Source organism: Neolamprologus brichardi, chromosome 13 (genome assembly GCF_056152115.1).
Source record: "Neolamprologus brichardi isolate AB-2024 chromosome 13, ASM5615211v1, whole genome shotgun sequence".
Classification (NCBI taxonomy): Eukaryota; Metazoa; Chordata; class Actinopteri; order Cichliformes; family Cichlidae; genus Neolamprologus; species Neolamprologus brichardi.
Window position 1 is genome coordinate 3985205 of NC_142116.1, and position 24365 is coordinate 4009569.

At 39.1% G+C, this 24365-nt stretch overlaps 1 protein-coding gene across 3 annotated transcripts in view; it reads right to left on the reverse strand.

Moving 5' to 3' along the window:
• The window catches only part of atrnl1a (attractin like 1a), a 359651-nt gene that overhangs the window by 159281 nt on the left and 176005 nt on the right, over window positions 1-24365 (reverse strand). For all 3 annotated transcript variants that reach the window (XM_087849988.1, XM_087849987.1, XM_087849989.1), the window contains 3 exons: window positions 19765-19859; window positions 17374-17452; window positions 13491-13648 (listed from right to left, as the gene is read on the reverse strand). In XM_087849988.1, the coding sequence (XP_087706114.1) occupies window positions 13491-13648; window positions 17374-17452; window positions 19765-19859 (332 nt within the window). The remainder of the gene's footprint in view (window positions 1-13490; window positions 13649-17373; window positions 17453-19764; window positions 19860-24365) is intronic.

Here is a 24365-nt window from a genome sequence, read left to right on the forward strand (position 1 = left end):
TCTTCCTTCTCTCACCTGAACTGGTCACGGCAGTTGGCCCCGCCCCTCCCTGAGCCTGGTTCTGTTGGAGGTTTCTTCCTGTTAAAAGTGAGTTTTTCCTTCCCACTGTCGCCACAGTGCTTACTCATACGGGGTCATATGATTGTCGGGTTGTTCTCTGTATGTATTGTGTATTATTGTAGGGTCTACCTTACAATATAAAGTGCCTTGAGGCGACTGTTCTTGTGATTTGGCGCTATATTGAATTGAAATGAATTGAATCTGTGAAACTAACATATGAAACAGCTGGTTGGAGCAGGAGTGATAGAAAATAAATAGTAACTGTACTTCTAATAAAGGGATTCTAACACAGGACTAATATAGGAAGTCCAGTTTCCTTCTTTTATTTCTCAAGATCTCAAAACTACCGCGATCTGGATGACTGAGGACCTACAGAGATAGTGGGACGGGTAATTTCTTAATCACATGAGGCCCCCAGGCAACAATAATCCCATCCAAAAAGGGCTTAAGACAAATCAATGTCAGATACTATAATGGTAAGTAGTGCACTCCTGAAAGATTAGACATCTTTAGTGAAATTTACATTGAAAAAGAGCGATTACATCAGTCACCACAGTATATGCTATTTATGGAATAGAAAGTGCTCCTGTGTGCTTTGCATGTTGAATTATTTATTGCTACATATTTTCTTTTAAGCCCGTTCATAGTTTTGATGCATCTGTAGGAACAGCTCTACTGAGGTTAGTGGTTTTTAATATACTGCAGCTGTTGTAATAATAATAATAATAATAATAATAATAATAGATTCTGTTTTTCACAACAGAATCAGTGAATTTAACTTCAACAAATTGGACATAGCTGCGGTGACATCACCAACTAGTTTTGGGCTCATTTTAAAGCCTAAACATCAGCATTTTGGCCAATGCCATGTTATTGGTGTTTTGAAGAAGAAGGGTGCAGTGCTATGTTGTTAACATTAGCAAACTATGCTACAAAGCTGCAATAATACACTGTGGGGGTGTGGCACAAGCACACATAGCGCTGTCAAAGTAGTTGTGCATTTTCATGTTGGAGTTCGCTCAATCAAACATTTCAAAAATTACAGAAAATTCTTACGAGAATCTAAAAAACATGCAAAATGCTCATTGTGCAAGAGTTAGTGGCCAATACTACAAAACAACTTCAAATGAGTTTCAGACATACCTCAAGGTAAAAAAGAAAAAGATGAAGGATTCAGGAAAAAGATCGGATTCATATACACCGAACAATGATTTAGAATAAAAGAGATGCCTCAGTATATTTCACTTACGGATTTAAATGACTATAACATAAGAAGAACTGATGTTTCTATTGCGATATAACTAAGCTTTGAAACAGTACGGTGAGTGCTGCTGGAGCAGACTTGGTCCTAACACAAACTGCAGCTACAGGAAATACAGCAGGGAGAAGGGGTCAGAAAAAATTACTACAGAAGGGAATTCTCCAAAACTCAGACAATAAACACTGAAACAACCCACACATCACAGCACAAACACATGATAGAATGTAATTGTTTGAAGGTCAGGGGTCAACCGGCTAGTCAGAACTGCAATTACCAGAGAAGAGAGTGAGAGGAAGGACTGGAAGGGAGGAGTAAAAAAATGAGAAGAACAGGAATGACATAAAGAGGGCTCCAAGGACTCCAGTGCTACAATCCAGTCATTATGAAGGGACTCCGGTGGCCCTCTGGGGACGAGCTTAAGAGCTGTGACAGCAGTGGGCTGCCTTTGATTTCCCTAACCCTGAACCAAGGGCCGCTTGTTAAAACGTGGAATAAAAGAAAGTGCTTAGCTAATCAATACAGGAAGGTAAAAGGAAAAGGAGAAAAATAGAAAAGGGGTGCACCGAAAGGGGGGAAAGGAAATGAGTACACAGAAAGTACAGAAGGAAAAGAAGATGGAAAAGAGCAGCTGAGGAACTCTTCTCACTTAATCTTCATCAGGGCTGCAGGGCAGTGGAACTATGGTTCATATTAACTGAAAGAAACAGTCCATCACCGGGAAACTACTTCATAACACAGAGACCCTGATTGATACTCAAACCTATAGCAGCTGAAAACAGTAACTTTGGAACTCGTGTTTGACACAGACTTCAGGCAGTAATGATGTGGTGCCCATTTTGGGAATTTTTTCCTACAAAGCCAAAGAAGAATAAATTGTTCACTCAAACCAGCAATCGGGACCTTTTAATTATAAAAACTAGTTCATGGAAATGCTACAACAGTGGTTTGTTTGTGTTTCTGGCAAACTGATAACTTAATCACACTGAGAAAAGCAACAAAAACAAAGGGATCAGTATTCAAGATAACACTTAACAGAGTGACTGTTTGCTAATATCCAGAAAAAGTGAATATGCATAATTAAATATCTATGATTAATTGATAATTTTGATAATTTGTCAACCATTCTCTGTCTAAAAAACAGTGTGCTACTACATTCAATTTAGTCTATTAGGTGGGTGCCAGGCAAAGTGATGGCATCATCAGTTATCATAACTGATGATGTTTTGTGGCTATAAATTAGATACTCATGAAATTAAAGTGGCAGCACTTTTATTAAGTTGTTATACGTGCATAAACATTACAAATATGCCATTTAATCAATTCATAGGTGGTTGCTAGGCAGCACAATGTTGTTAGATAGATGATCCTCAGAAGCCTAAGATGCACCTGTGTGTCGAGTTTGGTTGCTGAAGTGATTGTGTAGAGGAGTTAGCAGACACGCAGAGAGATTTAGTGTATTAAGATCCAAATCAAAAGTCTATTTTTATATTTAATATATGCAACGTATTTGAGTTTAGCCACGACGTTTTTCCTAACAAATACCAACCTTGAGCAATATAGCAAGGGTATTTTCAAAGACTGAAATAAAAATATTGTTCAACAGTCAGAAAGTTAAGTACATATTTCATCTCCCTAACTGCCCTTGTAAATATGCATGTGGGAAGCATAAAGCAGAGTAAGAGCAGCAGAAAGAAACTTGTGGAGCACTGAACAGGCACCAGTACCAACACATTTGTCAGTGATTGAGTCAAATGCAGCATTAAAAAGAAGGTGTTAGACTGGAGTAGGGTTTCAAAGCGGCTTGCAGATGTACAGTATCTGGAGGCTTTACTAATCTGCTGATAGTGGCTAGCTGTGCAGTCATCTTATCTATTTGTATTAGCTCACTTGACTTTAAAATATTCACTGGCCTGGCTGAACTAACCCTATGCTCGATTTTAGTGTATTAAGAGTATTAAAAGAGGAATCCTACTCCCCACCTAAGTGCTATTTATTAAAGTAATATTAGTTCAGTTCAGTTCATTTTTATTTCAAACATGAGCCTTCACAATCATTACAAAATATCATTCCATTATTTGTTTGAAAAGGAGTAGGCAGAAGTATTTACTTATTTGTCCCTACCCCCTCAAGTTTTACCTCTCATTCATTTAATTTTTTTTTAGTCTTAAATTAAACAACATATGAAACAAAAGTAAAGCAAAACAAAACAAAACATACATAAATCAAAAACAAGAAATTAGCAAGCCCCACCACAGTATAGTTTCTTTCATATGAAAAATACAGAATGTGTAAATTTGCAGATACACAAGTTATGGAAAAACAAACAAACCAAAACAAAAAAAACAAAAAAGAACCACAACACCATTACCAGCAACATTACCGTCCTGGGTTAACCCCGTTTTCTTCATCCTTATACTTATTTAAAATTAGGTTTTTATATCTTACTTTAAACTGTTTTATGTTAGACTGTTCCATAATTTAACTCCTGCAATTGAGATAGACATAGTTCTTAAAGTTGTTCTAGCACTTTGTATTCATGTATACTATGTATCCATTTCCCTCTTAAGTTATACCCACCTTCTCTTTCTATGAACAATTTACAGATTTATTTTGGAAGCAATTTATTTCTTACTTTATACATTATTTGCGCTGTTTTAAGCTTCACCAAGTCTTGGAATTTAATAGCTTGCATTTTGACAAAGAGTGCATTTGTACGGTCCCTGTACCCCACATTATTTATTAATCTAATGGCCCTTTTCTCTATTATAGTTATTGTTAGTGTGTTACTTTTGTATGTAATATTAATAGTAATTTAAACTATAAAACCAGCTTAAGTGTAGTACAGTATATTTAAAAAGTAAATTCTGAAGTTATTTGTAAAATGAGTATGGAAATCCATTAAAACAATCAAAGCAATCAATATGTTGGGAAATATTTCTTACATCCGCACATACATGTCTACTGTACGTGTGGTACAAAAATGGTCTAAGTGAGAAATAAATATGCTGAAACTATTTAATGCAACTCTATATTAGTTTTAGGGTTTAAAGCTCAATAACAGCCCAAAGCAGTGAGACAGTGCTCAATGAATATGAAGCATATAGAAATCATGTACACGTGCTAATATCAGCATGTTAACTGAAAAGCGATGTGTTTACAGTGCATGCTCCCTCAGTATTTGAATATTCATAAGAACCTAATGACCAACGTGAAGCAGTTGCCAAGTGCTGCCTCCACCTACATGTTATGCAAATGAGTCCTGCTCTACCATATGTGTGCACTTGTTAGGAGAGCTCACAGATGCAGTCTCCTTTAAACAGGTGCTTAAGGCACGCTCGTGCATTAATCTGCAGCTCAAACACCAGCAACAAACTGCAGTAAAAACCCCAAATAACAAATAACAGAGCAGTCAGGACTTCTGTTTGTTTCAAATATTTGAAATATTTAGTTACAATTGAATATTTCAAATATTATCTCTGAATTAGAAGTTAAACCTGCACATGTCTTGAGAAAATATTTAAATTGACTTAGCTTTACTGATCAGATGATTGATTAAATACATTGATTTTGGTCACTAAATGTTGCTGTTATAAATGTGAGGTGACCATTTCCCGCACACGCATGCTACACATGTATCTGTTCTGTAACCAACCTAATTTGTCTTGATGATTGCTGATGACTTCCTGTCTGGTTACATGTGTAGCGCCGTGCCTCTCGACTTCTGTTCTAGCCTATGAAATGCGATACTGCTTCAATGAGATGCATCAGATAGATGTGCTTTCAATCCTCCTTTGTCGTGTGTGTGTGTGTGTGTGTGTGTGTGTGTGTGTGTGTGTGTGTGATGGTCAGACAGTTAACCATTTAGGCTTCTGTTTTAATCCAATAATGGATACTTTGCAACCGACTGATCAGAGAGGGTGTTTGTGTGTGTGGCGGATATCTGATTAGAAGAGGCATCCTTTTCAATGATGGCACAGACGATGAGTGACCGAGCACTGAGCAGCAAATCAAATTATCACAGCCCTGAGTTCCTCTGCAACAAAATGGCTGCTCACCTCTGACAGAAGGCTTTTAATCAGCGGGCGTTTAAGCTGCAATGCATTGAGCGATGCAGCAGGGAAGCAGATGTACAGAACGAGCTCTTTTTACAGCTAATTTTCCTGTCATCGATTCCAATTGAGTGTTTTTGAAAAATGTAAACACATACGTCTGTTAATTTAAGCAATATTGCAAAGCCTTCGCTGTTAAAATAACTTTTTCTGCTAAATTACAAACAGAGATGTTCAAATTAGACAGTTATGATGTTGAGTTATAGAACTTGTGGCTAAATTAGTTGTTCTTTCAAAACAAACAAATGAAAAGAAAAGATGGAGAGAAACTGGGTCATGTTCCAACAATGTTTGTGTGCCCAATCAATAAAACATGATTTTCTGATTAGAAACAAAACCAGGCCAGTCCTACTTTATGGGAAAAAATGGTGTCAAATGAACAAATTAGAGTGATGGTCTGTATTTTCTTGGGATTTGTTGCATCTGTATTTGCAGATGCAACATATAATTTTATTATCTCGGACTTAAGTTTGTTTAATCAAAGAGAGAGAAATTCAGTATTTGCAAAGTGTTGGATATCTGAAAAAGCAGACACACACACTTTTAATGAAAACCCATTATGCCATCTCCCTCCTCCATGTTTGTATTCCCTCACCCTGAAAGTACCCTACTGAGATTCCCGAACAGGCATCTGAGTAGGATGCCTGTTCGGGTGTTTCAGGCAAGTCATACTGCGAGGTGGCCGGGATAGACCCTTCGAGGGATTATATCTTTTGGCTTGTCTTGGAGCTTTCTCAGTTTCCCTGCAGAAGAACTGGAGCAACTGGCCACTTGAAGTGAAAACTGGGCATCTCTGCTTAGACTGCTGCCCCCACAAACTGGACTCAGATACATGAGAGGATGTATGTAGGTACCGATGGAGTTACATATGACATAAAATACATAAAAATATGAGATGAGTGCAGAGGAGCTAAAGCTAAGGGGGAATATCAGTGAGCTAATAAAAATCTGTTCCGCATCCAGCTCTCAATTCTCAGCCAACATCAAGATCCTGTGAGGGAAACACTGTAAAGCCACAATCCGGTTGTTAAGTGATGACGTGATGAATCCTACTTCCAGGCCTAAGGTAGTCTGCGTTTAATATGGCTTTTGTGTTGTTAACATGTTTAATGTTTGTATTTTCTTCTATTTAATCTCAAAAAGCTCCTAAAACAGTCAGTGATCACTGTTGACCTCCCTCGGCTTTTATTACCGCTAATCATTTATTTAAGCTCAGTTTTTAAAACCTTAGGATGTAACTACAGCCCAGCCCATGCAGCAGTATATGAATGACTAACCTCGTATTGTGGATGGATTATCTCAGTTGTTCTCCTGGCTGAAGTTTGGTCCTTTTACAGCATCCTGCCATGCGATTACATTTGTTCCTGACCACCGAGAACACTCACGTTAACTTTTATCGAGTGGAAAAAAAGTTAGCTTGTTTATGCTATGCTAACATAGCTGTGTTGCTAGCGGTCACATAGCACATCATTATATACCAGCTAGCCAAACTTCAGTAACCCTACAAACATCACTGCTGTTTAGTTTTCTGTCTTCATTTATGTTGGAAGTGATAACAGAGCTGTACGTTTGAATTTGTTTCCAAAACCCCGCAGTCAGGACATGCTATATTGTATTTAGATAGAAGCTAGCGAGCTAACTTCCTGCTAACTTCCTGCTAACTCCGTTAAATGTCATAAATTCCGTTTTCATGGATGCCTGGATGTTAAACTCAATTGTTACACCTGGTAGAGCAGAACGCTGATCATTTTATTAAAGATGAAAGACTTTAGACAGCTTTTCAACTCTCAGTAATGCCATAGTGATCGTTTGATATATGGACCTGCAGCGGAGTTTAGGCCCAGACACGGCTAGTGACGTCAGACTTAACAACCGGATAGTTTGCCACAGATATTTTCAATATTTATTTATCTTATTTTTTTACATAGGTTGTTTTCGAGTGAGAAAAGGTTACATGTAAGGTTGTGCCCTGAGTCTGTGTAACAGCTTCTGAATGACAGACTTCAGTCCAGAGCTGGCCTGCAGTCTTATTGGCCCGGGGCTCAATATGAAGTCGAGGAGGAGCCATGTGAAGTGAGACTGTAGATCATAGTGTTTGTTTGTGTTTCACTGCCACAAAAGATAACGTCACTTTTGGTGTCAACTCGTGCTGCCAGAGGTGCACACAGCTAAAAGGTCAAACAGAGTAAGCCAGGTTAACTTTAACAGAATTACATCTTCCTGCAATGTCTGTAAATATTCTGTAGCACCTGCTAAATTTATTAGTTTATCACTATTGCTGGATCACTGCATCCCTGACATTATAAAAGCCAGTGCCCGTGAATGAGATACACGTTTAAAACAAATAGATGGGAGCTGATGGGAGCTCACGACCCAAGGTCAGAGGGGTGGCCTTGCAATCATTCCCTCTAGAAAATTCTACATTTCCTGACAATCAAGCAGGCACCTCTAGATTTGTTGCTGTCTTGTGTTGCCACTTTGTGCCGTCACTCCATTTGCTATCCTGTGACTTGCATGCATGTGTGTGTGTGTGTGTGTGTGTACCCAGCTCTATTAAATCAAATATATCAGGCCAGGTCATTATCAATTCTCAGGACAATTTCTCAAACTCGCCCTACTCCATCATCAGAAGCCACCAAGGTCACAGGACCGGACGCCGCATGCTTCTCATGTTACACACGAGCCTGGCTGACATGGTGACGAGATAGGCTTCCTCTCGGTAATTATCATATCACCTTTCCACCAGCAGATATATGGAGCTTTGATAATGTACCATTAATGGGAAATGCATATGAGGGGAGCGATCGATGGACAAATGACCCATAATGAGGTACAGAACGCTCTGCACTAAACTTTGACTTTTACACACACCAAACGACTCTGATAACACAAGCCGACTGGGGTTGTGTTACTGATCCATGTGCGCTTAAAATGCACTTTATACATCAAACCCTCAGAAAGAAAGAACAATTAGAAGTTAATATGGCGTGCTTCATATCATATTCAGCAGTGGGATGATGAAAACAAAAAAAGATTCAATAATGTGATAAATAGATGGTTTGATAATTTCACAATTTTCTTTTTCATTAGGTGATGAAAAGATGTTTGTTCTTTTGTTTTAAGCTTCTTCTGTGTTGAAGCTCAGTCAATTCCATCCTAACAGTTACAGTCTGTTTAAGAACATTAACAAATGCCTTGAGCTTCCTCTAATAGAATCACATGTAGATTTACTGATTTTAACTACTTCATTCCCAGTGTTGGGGAGTAACGGAATACATGTACCGCTGTTACATATTTAAAATACAAAATATGAGTAACTGTATTCCGTTACAGTTACCGTTTAAAAAGGTGGTATTTAGAATACAGTTACTTTGTTGAAATAAATGGATTACACGTCAGTACTTCCCTGTTTCATATTGTGGCGGGTCAGGACTGTTTGGGTTTTGTTTGACAGCTACGTTCTGTTGTTCCAGGCGGCAGCGTTACGGTTGCCATGGTTACAGGGTGACGCTCTCTCTCTGCGTGTTTCCTGGGTGAGAGAGGCCTTTTTGTTGTTGTTGTGCTAAGCTAACAGGCAGAATGCTACAGGTATAGCTCTAAAGAATGTAGCATCATGGGCAGTGTAGTCCGTGCTGCAGGGAGAATGGACAGCCATACACGTTATGTGTCTGTGAGCGAGGGAGGGAGAAAAAGGAAAAGTACGAGCTGTCATCGAGCAGAAACGGGAGCTGGAAGCATGTAAATATAATAATAACCACTGCAGCCAAGAAGAGAGCCTGACGAGCCCAGTTGTAAGTAAGCTATTAAGACTCGACTGTACACCGTGTTCGTGTTTTCCTCCAAAAACAATAAGTTCTGTTGGAGCAGCCTTTCAACGCCTCTCTCTGTCTCTCGCTAGCAACGTTGACCCAGACAACAAAGTAAAGCTAGTTTTCGGCTACGAGCCCGACACAGAACCCACCGTATTAGCCAGAGGTCCCTTTACTACGGTTCGGAGCCGCGGACCTTCAGTAACAGTAATAAATCACAGCAATAGTACATTCATGTAGTTGTAAACAGCATGATAATATATTAAGTAATCCAAAGTATTCAGAATACGTTACTCTCATTGAGTAACGTAACGGAATACGTTACAGAATACATTTTGGGGCATGTAATCTGTAATCTGTAATGGAATACATTTTAAAAGTAACCTTCCCAACACTGTTCATTCATATTGCTAAATCTTCATTAAGGGTCTTTTTTTAATCAACTTATAAGCAGATAATCATGCACTGATAACAAGGTTTCCTACGATTCTCAAAGCCCACATTTGCAGTAAGCACTATATGAATGAATGAGTTAACAAAACTTAGAGCTACTGTAGTTTTGCATGTATCTCCTCATCCAACCCTGCATCCTCAGCTGTTTCTCAACCTGCTGTCCGTCTTCCCCAGTCTGTCAATTAAAATGTCTCCACTTCCTCAGCACTGGACGTTGTGACTGTAAGATAGTCTCGACATCAGTTAGCTATCCTACCCGTCATCACTCTGCCCTAATTTCTCCGTTCTTTCACTTCTTGACACCGTTCATCAGCCCACACTCCAGAACCTGCATGACAGTCATTTTAAAATATCACCACTAAAAGTCTACTTCAATTTAATGGATCATAAGGCTGCAGTGTGAATATTCAGTGTGTGCGGCTGCCGCCTGGAGATTTAATCCGGTGCTGCATAATTGATGGAGAGATACTGGAAAACTCACAGATCATTAAATGTGATAGCAGATTTGCCAAACACTTTTCAGAATAGTTTATGCTCAATGTCCTGTTGGGGCTATATGTTTTGCAGGGAGACAGCTCCTGAAAACTGGGAATGATGGTGATCATCATCACGACGCATACTTCCGAACACTGTTACTGACTCGCTCAGGCACACGTTTCAACACAATGGCTGTGAAGTCCTTAGACATTATATTTCCCAACACTTTAAATCTTCAAGAATCTTTAAATGATTGCAACTTAAACGAGTCCACCCAAAAACTGCTTTATTTGGATTTGTAATGAGTAATTAATCGCTTCTTTTAACTTACCCACAAGTCCTCAGACAGCAATATTGTAATATTGTAATAAAAGTTTGTTTCCTGAGCCAACACAAGAGACATTTATTTGACAAAGAAACTTTCCTTTGGAAACTGATGCTTGTCAAACTCTCGGCTTGCATATCTGCAGCATATGGTGTGTGAGCGAAGCATGTGAGGTAGACACAGTCCCAGTAGATGTTAGATTATCAGAAACAAAAGAAAACAATACATGTTTTTACTTTGGTGAACCTTTGTAGTTAAACGTGACAGAATGACTCAATCGTTTCAGATTTTGCATGATGTATTGCGTTATTCATTGATTGATTAAGTTTATGATTCCCAAAGCTAAACTGATTTAAAGTGTGGACACAAGTTATTCTTCTCAATAATACCACATTCAAAATATAATTAAATACAGAGAACTTGTGCAACACGTTTTTATAGATGACTAAAAAAATGAAAACTGAACAATGAACCTTTTCTTTTTTTCTTGTTTGAGATCCAAACAAAGTATACTTCAAGCCTCCTTTCTGTTACATCACACTTTATCTCAAAAAACACATATCTTCATATGAACAGTGGGAATGTGTATTTAACAAGATTATAGTGCATGAAGCTTTAGTTTTGTGGTTGTAATCAGTTGGAGTTACTGACCCTTCATGTTTGAGCACGCTCACCAGGTGGCAAACAAAAGAGCGAGTCCATTTACTAAAATGCATCAATTGTCGTTGGACAACAATTTTGCACAAACTTTTTGATGTTCAGGTCAGCCTGATCTGTTTTTACTGCTTACTAGAAAAAAATATGCATATTTTTTTCAACCTCTTGCTTATTGTCCTCTGCAGAAACTATAAAAACATGTTTTCTATCAATTCATAATGAGAAATGTGGTTGTCAAAAATGGTGGGACTGAATGGTCGTCTTGCCAACACATGAGCCAACCCACATGGCTGTGGTGCAACTGGGGCCAAAGGGAATGGTGGCAGTTACTCATGTGCGTTTTATTTCATACGCCACCCACAAACTCTCCTGCTCAGGAGATGTTCCTGATGTAAATCCTGTTCTAGGCCCACTAGCAACCAAAGAAGCACAGACTTCCACATCAAACGCAGACACATGTGACGGTGCTGATTAACCTTCCCGTCATATTCGGGTCAAAATGACCGATTTACAACTTAAAACACTCATAAATATTGTGTTTTATATCTGATTGCCTCAAGCCCTTATGATATCCTCCACACTATGCACATATAAAAGAAAAATGTGCTTTCAACACAGTAGAACTGTGACTGTGAGATATAGCGCATTGTGACGTGTTGGGAGCGGCTATCTCCCATCATGCCTTGGGAGCATGTGTTGCCAGTTAAGATGATTAAACTGTACTTGCATTTGTTTTGGCTACGTAACTCTTATGACCGTTCCTGCTAATATTCTGGTGTAAATTCACTGATAGTTGTTGTTTTGATAGAAAGAGAAAATATTACAGCATGGCTGTGTCCCAATTCAGGGTCTGCACGCTTGAAGTACGCACACTACGCGTACTACGTACGGAGCGTACTATAAGTACGAGAAATGCGGAAGTGAGAGGCTTGTGAAATGGGACGGTCTGGCCTTTGTCGCGCCGTTCAGGTTGCCTAGCAACCATGATACTACGTTACATACAGCTTTGTTTGACAGAAATGAAGGAGAAAAATGTTTTGTTGGTCATTCATTTCTGTCATGACATCACTTTGATTAGTTGTGTATCTGAGGCTGAAACCACAGGACTGTAAAACATGATTGTTGGGCTTCATTTCTGTACCGAACAGTCATTTCAAGATTAGTTAGTAAATAACAATTAGTTAATGTTGTTCATGAGACTAAAATCATCTCACTGTGGTAGTGTAAATATAATATGGCCAATATTATAGTATTGTCAGATTATTTATATATATATATATATATATATATATATATACACACAACCAAGTTAACGCTGAAAGTACAAACATCACTAATGTGGCCAACAGCAATGTTTTAATGTTCTTCGTTATTAATCATTCGCACATAATTAAGTGACGTCATATTCAGTACTTACTTTTGACAGTTCACTTTTCGGCCGCTCCCTTCTGCCGTATTTTGCGGCAAAATTATCCACACCCACCGCCGCGCTATGAATTGTGGGATATATGGGACCACGAAGCGTGCACCGGACCACGCTTGATATTTGGGGAAATCGACGGCGCATTTGGAGTATGCGTTTGAAGTACACTTCAAATTGGGACAGCCGTCGTCGCGTGGCGGTGACGTAATCGCACTTAAAATGCGTACTTCAAGCGTGCAGACCCTGAAATGGGACACAGCCCATGAGTGAGTTCATGTGTGGGGTTATTGACCCTCTGAAGCACAGTGTAACACAGTGAACTGTTCAATAAAAAACTCCCCCTTCCTGCTTGGGGTAGAATAACAGGCTCAACCTTTGGGTGAGTTCTTTGTTGTTAAGATTCCTCAGCTTGCCACAATATTGTACTGAAGGTATTGATTCAGAGACCTGATAATGTAGCAGGTCCACCAGAGCGGTAGGTGGATGAAACAGGAAGTTTTGGCTCAGATGTCTGCCTTTTGAGGCTAAAGTTGGAGGACTAGCTGATGAGTTCCCAGCATGCATCACAGTCAGACCTCAAAATGAACACTATCATAATAATTTTCATCATATCCTGTATCAATGGCAGACTAAACAGCAGAAATATTATTGTCAATTTAAAATAATTGCAATAACAACTTCATTCACCAGAGCTAAAACTCAGAATCAGAGTTGTTGTGTTTTAGTTTCAGTATTCGTTTTAATCTTTTTAGTAACACATTTCTAAACTGCTGATTTTAATGTATCACAATACAAAAAGAAAAATCTGAAGGCATGTCTACATGACTCACAGTCAGTTACTAAGTCAAATGAATATGAAGTTACAGCATTCCCAACTCTCCTGACTTTTCACATCCCTGCATCCATGCAACCTTACCTGGATCTTGATTGGCCAGCTGAAGTTGGACACATACACGTAGAAGGTGATGTTGTGGTGAAGTCTGAAGTTAAACTTTTCACTCGAGAAACTGTCACGGTGCTCTTTAATGTTCATCCTCGCTATGATGGGCATCTCCTCACCTGAGATGGTTCCAGCTGTGAGGAACAGAAAAAGGTTAAAAAACGAATGCGATTTTTCTTCTATTTTAACAACAACCGCTCGTGGCTTGTGAAGATAATTGTTTTCAATAACCAGTTTTCAGCAAACACGTGTATTAGCAGGAAGTTCATAACAGTCCATGAGAAGAGGTAAAAGGAACAAAATTTGCCTCCAAAGTCAAAAACATTCTTGGATGACAACAAGCCTTTGTACCTGCATTTGTAAAAATACATGGCCATATTGGGCATAGAAATATCAGAATCAATGTGGGACAAATGCCTATCAAAAATTCATCCCTGCTCTGTTAACAGCAGACATCAATTAATACAATTTAAAATTGTCCATCGGCTACATTATTCCAAAGTTCGGCTACACAAAATTTATCCTTCAACTTCCCCCATATGTGACAGATGTAAAACATCAGAGACCAATGAGAAGCGTTGCCCCTCATTGACCAATTTTTGGTCCAAAATATTTGATTGGTACTCTAAAGCTTATGGGATTTCCATCTCACCCAATCCAGAAATTGCAGTTTTTGGCTGTGTACATTCCAGAACTATCCCTGCGACTGTGCGGGTGCCAATCGACCTCGGATGATTGCGAAAAGACTTATTCTAAAGGAATGGAAGTCCGCTGCTCCTCCCTCCTTCAGTGTCTGGCTCAATGACATGTTATCAGTCATTCAACTGGAAAAAGTTCGATACCTGCAAACACCTGCAGCAAATGTTTTCTCAAAATCCTGGACTCCGTTTTGTACTCACCTTGAGAAAGCTCACGTTGTATAAACATGTACCATGGCACTGCAATTTCCCTGTTTATTACATATTCATGACATTTAATTCATTATGGATACTGGTAGTTTCTAATTTTAATGTTTTCTTCCTTTTTTTCTTTTGTCTTTCCCTATTGATTATTATTATTGTGCTATTTCTTGTCCTATCATCTCAGCGCCTGAGCTGTATTATAAAATATTGAAAAAAAAAAATACATGGCCATGCATACGTAAAGCTGTTAGCAGCACATTCAGTGATATTAAATGGGACCTTTGCATCTGTGGCATTGAATTTGTTTCAGGGCCACCTAGAGGTGGAGATCAGGACTTGTTTTTAAGAAGAAGAGAGGCTTTCTGGATATTTATATTAAAGACATCATCAAAGGACTGAAAAAAAAAGGTTTATTTAGTGTAATTTTATAGTTTCCTATAAATGTTATATATTTTTAAAAAAAATAGATGAAAAAGCCCTAAAAAAAAGAGGGAAAAAAAGGCTTTTCTGGCGTAAAGTAATACCATTTTTTAAGGCCCCATTTAACAAATTGTTAAGTTTGCATTAGCCGATATCCTTTGACTGGATGACTGAAACTTTGCTGGTAACATATAATTGTTTTTGTGGAGTTCTTTCCCCCAGCACACTGTCTCTCCTGTAGATATTTTGAATGAAGTTGATCAGATACATTTCATAATAACTCAAATTACACAGATTTTGACAAAACACTTGTTATAACTTCTGAAAACGAAGACATAAGAAGACCGGTCTCATGTCAGCCTGCAGAGTACAGCTCGGTTTTACAGCGGTAAAAACTTTCATACTCAGCAGCCACATGAGAACACCACAATGAGCTGCCCATCAGCAAGGCTGTTTTCAATCCAAATGTCCTTGTAAAGATAAATTTAAAACAAAAACTGGTAATTGGACAGGTTGAGCGAAAACAGCGTGGTGATTTTAAAATGCCAAGGCGTGCCTTTCATCCCAAGCAGGCAAATTAACATTCACAGCAAAAGCATTATCATGACACCTTGCAATAATTCACAGTGAGCCTGTAAATTCCTCGCAGTGCTGAAGAGGTCTGATTTCAGGATCCTTCGGAGCATCATCAGCAGTTCTGTGTTAATGGCTGAGTTTTCAGATGGTGTGAATAATATATTTCCACCTCCTGCTTTATCGAGGGCCATTAAACACTCTGCAATAGTCTGAAGACAATCACACACACACACAAAGCGCAGAGTCCCAAAATGACTAAGCTGTGGGCCCCAAGATCCCAAGAGTGAGAAAGTGCTTTTATCTTAATTGGAATCAGGAGGGGAAACGTCTAAAATACCCTAATGCCAAAATTCTGAATATCTTCTGATGTGTTTTGTCAAGAGGGGGAATCCCTGCAAGGCAAGCAGGAAGTGGAGCTGACCATTTTTGAGCTTTGGAGACAGACTGGACCACTGTATCACAACATGACAAAAGATTTCAATGGAGAGATGTCTAAAATGAAGGGAGTTCTTTAAATGTGTCTTTAAAGTGTTTCCAATTATTTTGGCCGATTAGATCTATGCACAGTGTAAACGTGAGCAGAACTATGCCGGCAACAAAGCTAACAAGCTAACAGGAGAGTCACGAGCTTGTCTCCTGCCCAGGGCTCTGCGGGACTAATATATATCTTTTTATTAATTCAAAAAAAGAAAGGAAAGTAATTAAAAATAGTTAGCTGAATGCCAAGCACACACTGTGCTCAGAGAGAGTCCTGAGTCGAGCGCTAATCAGCTAAAATCAGTAACATTACTAAAGCTTGTATGCTAACCCTGTAGGCGCTTTGATTCTTTTATTAGGGCCTTCATGAAACTGCTGTGTTTATTAAAAATGTCCTATAAAATTAATCACATTTTTTTTCCTCTTAACATCTTAAATTGCTTGAGAACTCTCTGAAATTTGCACACATGACTAAACTGGTAAAAAGAAAAATATATATTAGAAGCACCACTTAGAAAATTGACTTGCAGGCTTTTCACATCCATGTACAAAAGTCTGCAGCCCCAAAAAAGCCTCATGCCCTGAACCCCCCACCCCCTTGGGGGTTTTTTTGTATATTTTTTTTAATTTACTGGGTAATTTTGGCACTTTTTTGTTTACAGACAGAGATTGTACTTTAACAAACCCTCACCCACATTTTATCAGATCAACATAACATGTGCTGCAATTTGAAGTTGAGTACAGTTTAATTCCCGATACAACACATTTAATAGGAGGTACTTAAAATAAATACTGAATATAGAATAAGTTCAGCAAATTATTATTAATAATAATAACAACAATAATAGTAATAATAATACATTTTATTTATATGTGCCATTTGATTCTGATTAAGGAAAAATGCCACTGAAATGTGCCGTGTTAAATCAGCTCCCAACTTGACCTGGCTGTAACAAGCTGGTGATGAATCTGGGTGTGATGCAGGGCAACATGACACTGATAACTCGACTGTTTGAATTTCTTCTTTCTGGACACAGTCCCAAAACGTTTTGCTCCAGCAGTCGTCACTCGAATAACCAAATCACAGCTTTTATTCTGAGATAAACGGATGTTTTTTTCCTTGTGGTATGTTCATCTTTTTAAACCCTTTACTATCTGCAGATAAAGTCTGTGTATGCGTACAAATAAAGGTGGCCTTGTTCTCCAGCATTACAAAGTTGTGTAACACTGTTATATATAGTTATATGTAACGCTCATATGCAGCATCCTAACAGGGAACATGCCTCGAGATATCTTCATGTCCACATTAAAGCTATTTGATGGGGCACAACCCAGCGTGTGTGAAGGAGCGAACTTTGCTACCTGAAGATTTCTTTTTATTTATTATTTAATAGCAAGTGGATGGACGAGCCAAATTACCTTCAAGCAAATCAAGCAAAAGGAACCCTTTAAGAATAGTATGAATAAGTGTGTGTGCAGCATACCGGTTGAACTTAAGGACCAGGTGATGTTCAGGTTAAAGTTGTTTGAGGCGTTGATGGACATATCCAGGTTTTTGTTGGCCTGGAAGAAGAAAACAAAGGTTGTGTTACTGAGCTGAAGAATGAAATCAAAGCTCGGGGACAAACTGACTGAAGATGGAGAACCTCAGAGACAGACCTAAGAAGCAATCAGCAAGAAACTGAAGCAAATTTTTTATTTCTTTCTCATCTTTTTTTGGTCTATGTACAGGTTTTGCAGTTCACGCTGTTGTTGGACACCTTCCCCAGGCTATTTACATTCCTTTAACTCGCTTTTCTTCAGCCAACAGAAGAACTACTTGCGAAAACATTTTTAACTTGAGCAGACTCGTCCTGGCCTCAACTCATGTCACCTAGGGCAAATCTGAATCTGCTGGCCTCTTTTTGCATCGTTACATTGATTTTGTCTCCAGTGTTACCACTCTGAGTTGTATTTCAACACAGCTTTAGGCACCGAGAAGGAAAAACAGGACAGATAAAAGTCAAGAGTTTAGACAGATTCCTTCGTCTGACAACAGATCTTTACATTTGGAGGATATATGTTTTTATAGATCCAAAGCTGTGCACTGCCACAACATGCCTTCCTCTGTCTTTGTTTAAAGGATAGTTTTAAAAGTAACATTTAAAAGTATTGTTACAATGTCGGATGCTGATATGGAACATGGGCAGAGTTCATGAGGTCAGGGAATATATAAATAATCCCTGTAAGCAAGGGCACAGGGATTATATTGCTCCAAGCACATGATTTCTCAAGTTTTTAAAGTTTTGTGCTGATCTCATGTCAGCTTGGAAACTTTCTTATAGTTGTCATATTACGTGCACTTCTTTTTGCAGGATAGACGGCATATGAAAGACGACTGCCGGGTCTAAAAAGTGAAGCCAGTGTAGAAGCTTGTTAATTAAGCATTTGTTCTAACTGCCAGCAGAGGGAAACTCTACTTGTTGCAAAAAGAAACCTATAAGAAAAAGAGTGTTCAGCTCCACTGATCTATTATTTAAGTAAAGTCATAGTGAGCTTACGGTTTCAATCATTATTTTTAAGTCTTATTGAAAACTACATGACCCTAATTTTGCAAATTATGCTCCCATTTAATGGAAATGGATGAGTGTATGTCTTAGAGCTAACTTGGTTTCTTACTTTAACTTTCCTCCTGACTTATCACATCCAGTTTGAAAAGATGGCAATGAAAATGCCAAATTTCCTACTTTAGCCGACAAGTCAGGATTTCAGTACCAGTATATGACTTGATGGTCACTATGACCAAATTTCTATGGAGCATTTGGTTTCCAGTAGCCAAGCAGAAACGCTGTGGTGTTGGTGGGCAGCAATCATGAAGGACTAGGACCAGTTTTAGACTTTATTTATTAATATATTTATTTTTTGGGAGGAGAGAGAAGTCATCCACTGCTAGCCACTAAAGAGCGTGCAAGCTTATTCCCACATTTCCATCAGTCTATAGGACAAAAACCTAAACTGTATGTAGCTATTCAAAGGAGCTTGCAAAGAAAAGCGTCTGGACTTCTTTAAGTTGCTTGAAGACGTTTCACCTCTCATCCGAGAAGCTTCTTCAGTTCTAAGGTCAAGTGGTGGAGAGTCCCAGATATAAACCTAGTGGGAGTATCCCCCCACAGAGGGACAAAAGGACCCCCTGATGATCCTCTAATCGCCTGAGCCAAGGTGTGAAACTGGGTGTGGGTCCCAATCAGCCAGAGTTTCGGGTGAGCTCATTGTGAAATCTGGCCCCACCTTATCATGCGAATTCCTGAGGTCACATGGCCCAGGATGTGAGTGGGCGTTAAGGCGTCTGGGGAGGGAACTCTGTGGGGGGTTACTCCCACTAGGTTTAAATCTGGGACTCTCCACCACTTGACCTTAGAACTGAAGAAGCTTCTTGGATGAGAGGTGAAACGTCTTCAAGCAACTTAAAGAAGTCCAGACGCTTTTCTTTGCAAGCTCCTTTGACTACGATGACCGAGAACCTTCACAGACATGTATGTAGCTATGCATTACACAACGTTCATGTATTGGAACTATATATTTCAATTCAATTTATTTATATACCAACAAATCAAAACAACAGTCACAACCCTACAATAATACAAAGAAAACCACAACAATCATATGACCCCCTATGAGCAAGTGTTTTGGAGAATGTAGGAAGGAAAAACTCCCTTTTAACAGGAAGAAACCTCCAGCAGAGCCAGGCTCAGGGAGGGGCAGCTATGGGTTTTATCAAAAGGTTTTATGCATAAATCCTAAGAGTAGAGAGGATAATGAAAGCACAGAGCTGGATAAAAACGTAACAGGCCACTCTTAAATACTAAAAATAATTAATGAGCCTCTCTTGACATTACCTGTTCAGGTGTTGCCATAAAGTTGATGGCAGTGTAGTAGCGGTCATCTTCCTGAAGCAGACTGAAGGTAAACTGGTAATCGATCAACAGGTTATCTGATCAACAGAAAGACAAACAGAGGCACAAAACACAAATGAGAAGTCTTGTGAACAAGCCGATCTTTTAGCAGTGGAACATTTTTAGGTATTTAGCTCCCTCTGATTTCAATAGTTTTCTCTTCAAGAACGGCTCCATCCTGCCTGATTTTATTGTCGTCACCATCAAACACAGATTTATGAAAGTAAAAACACCAGAGGCACTGACGGTGAGTCGATATTCAATTAGATGAATAAGATTACAGTAGTGGAGTTTTAGTCAAAGATCTCAATCAGTCACAAAATAAACAAGGTGCGCATATTTGAGTAAAAGCGCAGCCACACATGTATTTTATAAAGCCGAACACGGCTGCTTTCATTGTGGATGCCGGTCTTTTCTATAAGCAAACAGGCCAATCGATCAGTGCAACATGGTTTAGAGTATAAATAATCATGTTGTCTCAGTGATTTAATAATTTCTGAAAGGAGCTCTTATTGAGCGTCTCAAGGCAGCTCTTTGTCAGCGAGACAATGAGCAACGTATGGAGAGAATCGCAGTGATTCAACATCTGGATGGACAGCAGGAGCGACGCTGGGTCACCTTGTCTGCCAGTCGGAAGGGGGTGTAGAAGAACGGGAGGAAGGGAACACGAGAGAGAAAACACAGAAAGAGGAGAGAAAGCAGCTGTGCGGCCATGAGAAGATAACTGTTTGAGAGGATAATTTTTTAGTTAATCAGTGTAACTGCTGCCTGCTAACCCTTCAGGGGAATTCAGGTGTGTGTGTTTGTGTGTGCACGCACGCACATATTCAAGGGAAAATAAGGTTATAGCAGACTCGGGTACAACTTTTATTTTTAGGTCAAAGAAAAAGTTTGTAGTTATTCTCTTTTTCTTCATAGTTTTTAACAATCTGCCGGAGCAGTTGTGTATTGAATTTCAGCACCAGATCTGTCAGATAATTACCAGTAGGGAGACTGACATAACACATAAAACACTTTTTTTACCCAAACTCCATGCAAACCACAACACAAAACATCAAAGTCTTAAAATTGAACCAATGTAACTAAAAAAAACTTAAACTCATGATGTAACCAAATAATTGTTTTATTTTCCTCCATGTAGTTAAATGTGTAACAATAACAAAGAAACATTTAGTTTTTTCCAGTAGCCAGTGAGATAGGAAAATAATATATGTGAGCTAGTGGTTTTCTTATTAATGGTCTTTGGGCAAGACTTCAATCCCACTGTTTCTTACCCTTTACTGATTTAATTAGTTGAACTTGGAATAACCACACAAACCACGAGCTGCAGTTACAAAGCTCCATGATACAAAGCATAAAAAGCTCCTTCGGGGGAGTTCCCTTGGATAATGCATCTACTTCCAGTGATGCTGTTATTTGAGTTTCATTCTGACCACTGTGTGCAGGATCTCCTCCACTGTCATGAAGGCAAACCACTCAACGTCAATATGTCTGTGAAGGTTCTTATCATCCAGGTCATCGTAGTCTAAGGAGTTTGAAAGAAAAGCGTCTGGACTTCTTTAAGAAATGAAGAAGCTTTTCGGATGAGAGGTGAAACATCTTCAAGGAAACTTCCAGACACTTTTCCTCAGACCATTCAACTTGAATTTGGACAAAGTCACAGGGAGACAAATCTGGCTAATAAGGCAAGAGTCTGTTGAGTTTTCAATGTACTGTATGGCTGCACCCAATGGCACAAACCCCACACTTCTGGTGGTTTCTACCAAACGTTCTCTGTCACATGCCTCAGGTCTTTCGAGGAGAACACCATGCTGACAGTTGACATAAAAGTCGGGTCAGTTTGACACAGATGTCAACAATGGCTTCGGTCAGCCTGGAACCTGCACCGAGTAAAGAATAGTGACCATGCTGAAAGCAGACAACGTGGAAGAGAAGATTGAAAATAAACTTAAAAACAGCTAAAAGTTTTGATTTTTACGGGCAGTGGTAGAATTTAAATCGATACAATATTTCTGCTCTTTCACAATTTCATATTCGATCTTACCATGTGCCAAAAAGTGGAGGAAGTGAAATTGTTTTTACTGAGAGATATTTTGTTACATTAGCAGTTTAAGCATTTTATATAATTTATACATTTAAAACTGTAATCTTTTTTCTTTATTATTGTTCATGCCTGCAAAACTTAACATTAGATAGTTTAGTAAAAAAAAAAGTATTTACTTTTTAAAACAGTCACCTCAGGGTGCTTTGTATTGTAAGGTAAAGACCCTACAATAATAAAGCCCAACAATCAGATGGATTTATATGAGCAAGTACTTGGTGACAGTGGGGAGGAAAAACTCCCTTTTACAATGTATTATAAAAACAGTTTATACTCTGGATTAGTTAATGGGGTTTTTTGCTCATTAAGGACAACAGCAAATAAAATACTGGCGGCTGCCAGCGCTACCCCTCAGTAGGGATGGGTACCGATATCTGTATCGGTTCTGAGATAGAGATAAACGGTAGTAACCAGACCGAAAAGCAGCGCACATTTCGGTGCTTTTTTTTCCTAAGATGTCATACACTTTAGATTCTAGCCAATCATTTTACGTTTCCGAGGATAGTAGGCGGCTGTCTTCTTGTTTGATGGCAGATGCTCCCTTCACCCTGGCCAAAAAGGCTAAAATGACCAAAGAAAAAGTGGAAAACAGTTAAACATGAGAGGTTTTTGGACAAAGTTTGTGTTTTTTCCATTGTTTAAGCACTGCTTCCAGCCAAGAGTGATGCCATAAATCCCCTATAGCTGCAGAAAAGGCTAACATTGTTATCTTTTTACAAAAAAACAGCTGAACATGAGAGGTTTTTGGACCAATTTTGTGTTCTCCATTCTTTAAGCACCGGTGTGAGCACCGTTTAAGCACCGGCACCGTTTCAAAAGTACCGGTTTGGCACCAGTATCGGATAAAACCTAAATGATACCCATCCCTACCCCTCAGCCTACTGGTAGATATGCCCATGGTATCCTACATCTCCTTTTTATAAAGTTATTGCTTTCACAGGATTTTCAGAACTTGACCTCCGACCTCGAGTTCGAGATCACTGAGATTCAAAGTCCTCCAAGAGTTTTAGTAGCTGCACCTATGGTATCAATTTCAAAATCCTACGTCACCTAGTTCTGGAGTTACTGCAGTCACACGATTTTCAGAAAACTTGACCTCTGACTTTGAGGTTGAAGTCACTGAGATTTGAACTTCGTATCAATTTTAAGCTCCTACATCGCCTTGTTCTCGAGTTATTGCATTCAGAAATGTATGTGTTCAGGCTCCCCACCTACCCGCCCTCCTGCCCAGTGGGGTGACGACAGGACCCCATCAGCCTTTTACGGCTGAGGGGTAAAAAGGGCTTTGTAGCTCCACAGCAGATCTGATGCAGAGTTACTGTGTGAATGAAAAAAAAAGAACCGCCAGTGCTGTCACACGTAAAATGTGACACTGAGTGGCAGGAGTCAGTAGAGACGCTGTGAAAGCTTTCAAACGACACAGCAGAAAAACTTTGTGTCACACGCTGTAAAAAAAGAAAGAAACATGTTTAGTTACTACTTTCCTTTCAGCTGTGGAATCCTGGGGCGTCTCCAAGACGAAAGCAAATTATGTTTGACAAACAGCCCTGTTTTGTTCAGCCTTCATGGCAAGTTAGCCCGAACAGCAGATATCATCAGATCAAAGACAATATTTTTCCTTAACATCTTTCCCGTCCTCCCTCCCTCCCAGGCAGACGTGCACTGCTGCTGCTCAGTTGTTTATCCCATAAGGGTCGTCAGTACAACTTCACAGTATTTGGTTTTTTGTTTTTTTTTCTTAACTTTGTAAGTAGGATAGGGACTTGTGTGTGCATGAACAGAGTATTCATGTATTTACCTCTCAGTCCTCACATCCAGTATGTACATTTCCTGTGCATGGATGGTTGCATGCATCTTTGTTTGTTTGCATATTTGTCTGTACGGTTAATCAAGGAAACAAGTAGGAAAAGCAGCACTAAAACAATTTCTGCCAGTCCCTCTGTGCATTTCCAATATGCTTGATTTCAAGCCTAACAAGAAGAAGAGCATCATGCAGGTTTAAAAGTTCGTTTCATTTCAGCTAATTGCAATTCCCATCTGAGAAATCTGACAGCAGTTAGACAATCTCAATTACAAGTGTGCATGTGCAAATTCTCACTCTGAATGAATCGTATCATCGTGTCACTAAAGGTATTAGCACCCCTCCCCACACCAAAAAAAATTTAAAAAAACAGCTGAAATTGAAATAGTCCGTGCCAATTTCTCAGGTTCACAGATGGGTGATCTTATTACCATAGTGTGTAAGCTGATTCAGCCTTTATGAAACTAAACACTGCGATGAGAAATGAGAAGACAGATGAGGAAGCCCTCACCCAGAACATAATCTGATATTCCAGCAGTCTGTTTCAAATAGAAATTCAAAACAAGCGTGAACTCACCTACAATGTCAGGCTGTCACAATCTCTTGCTGAGGTTTCATTTAATGCTTGTTAACAACTCATTA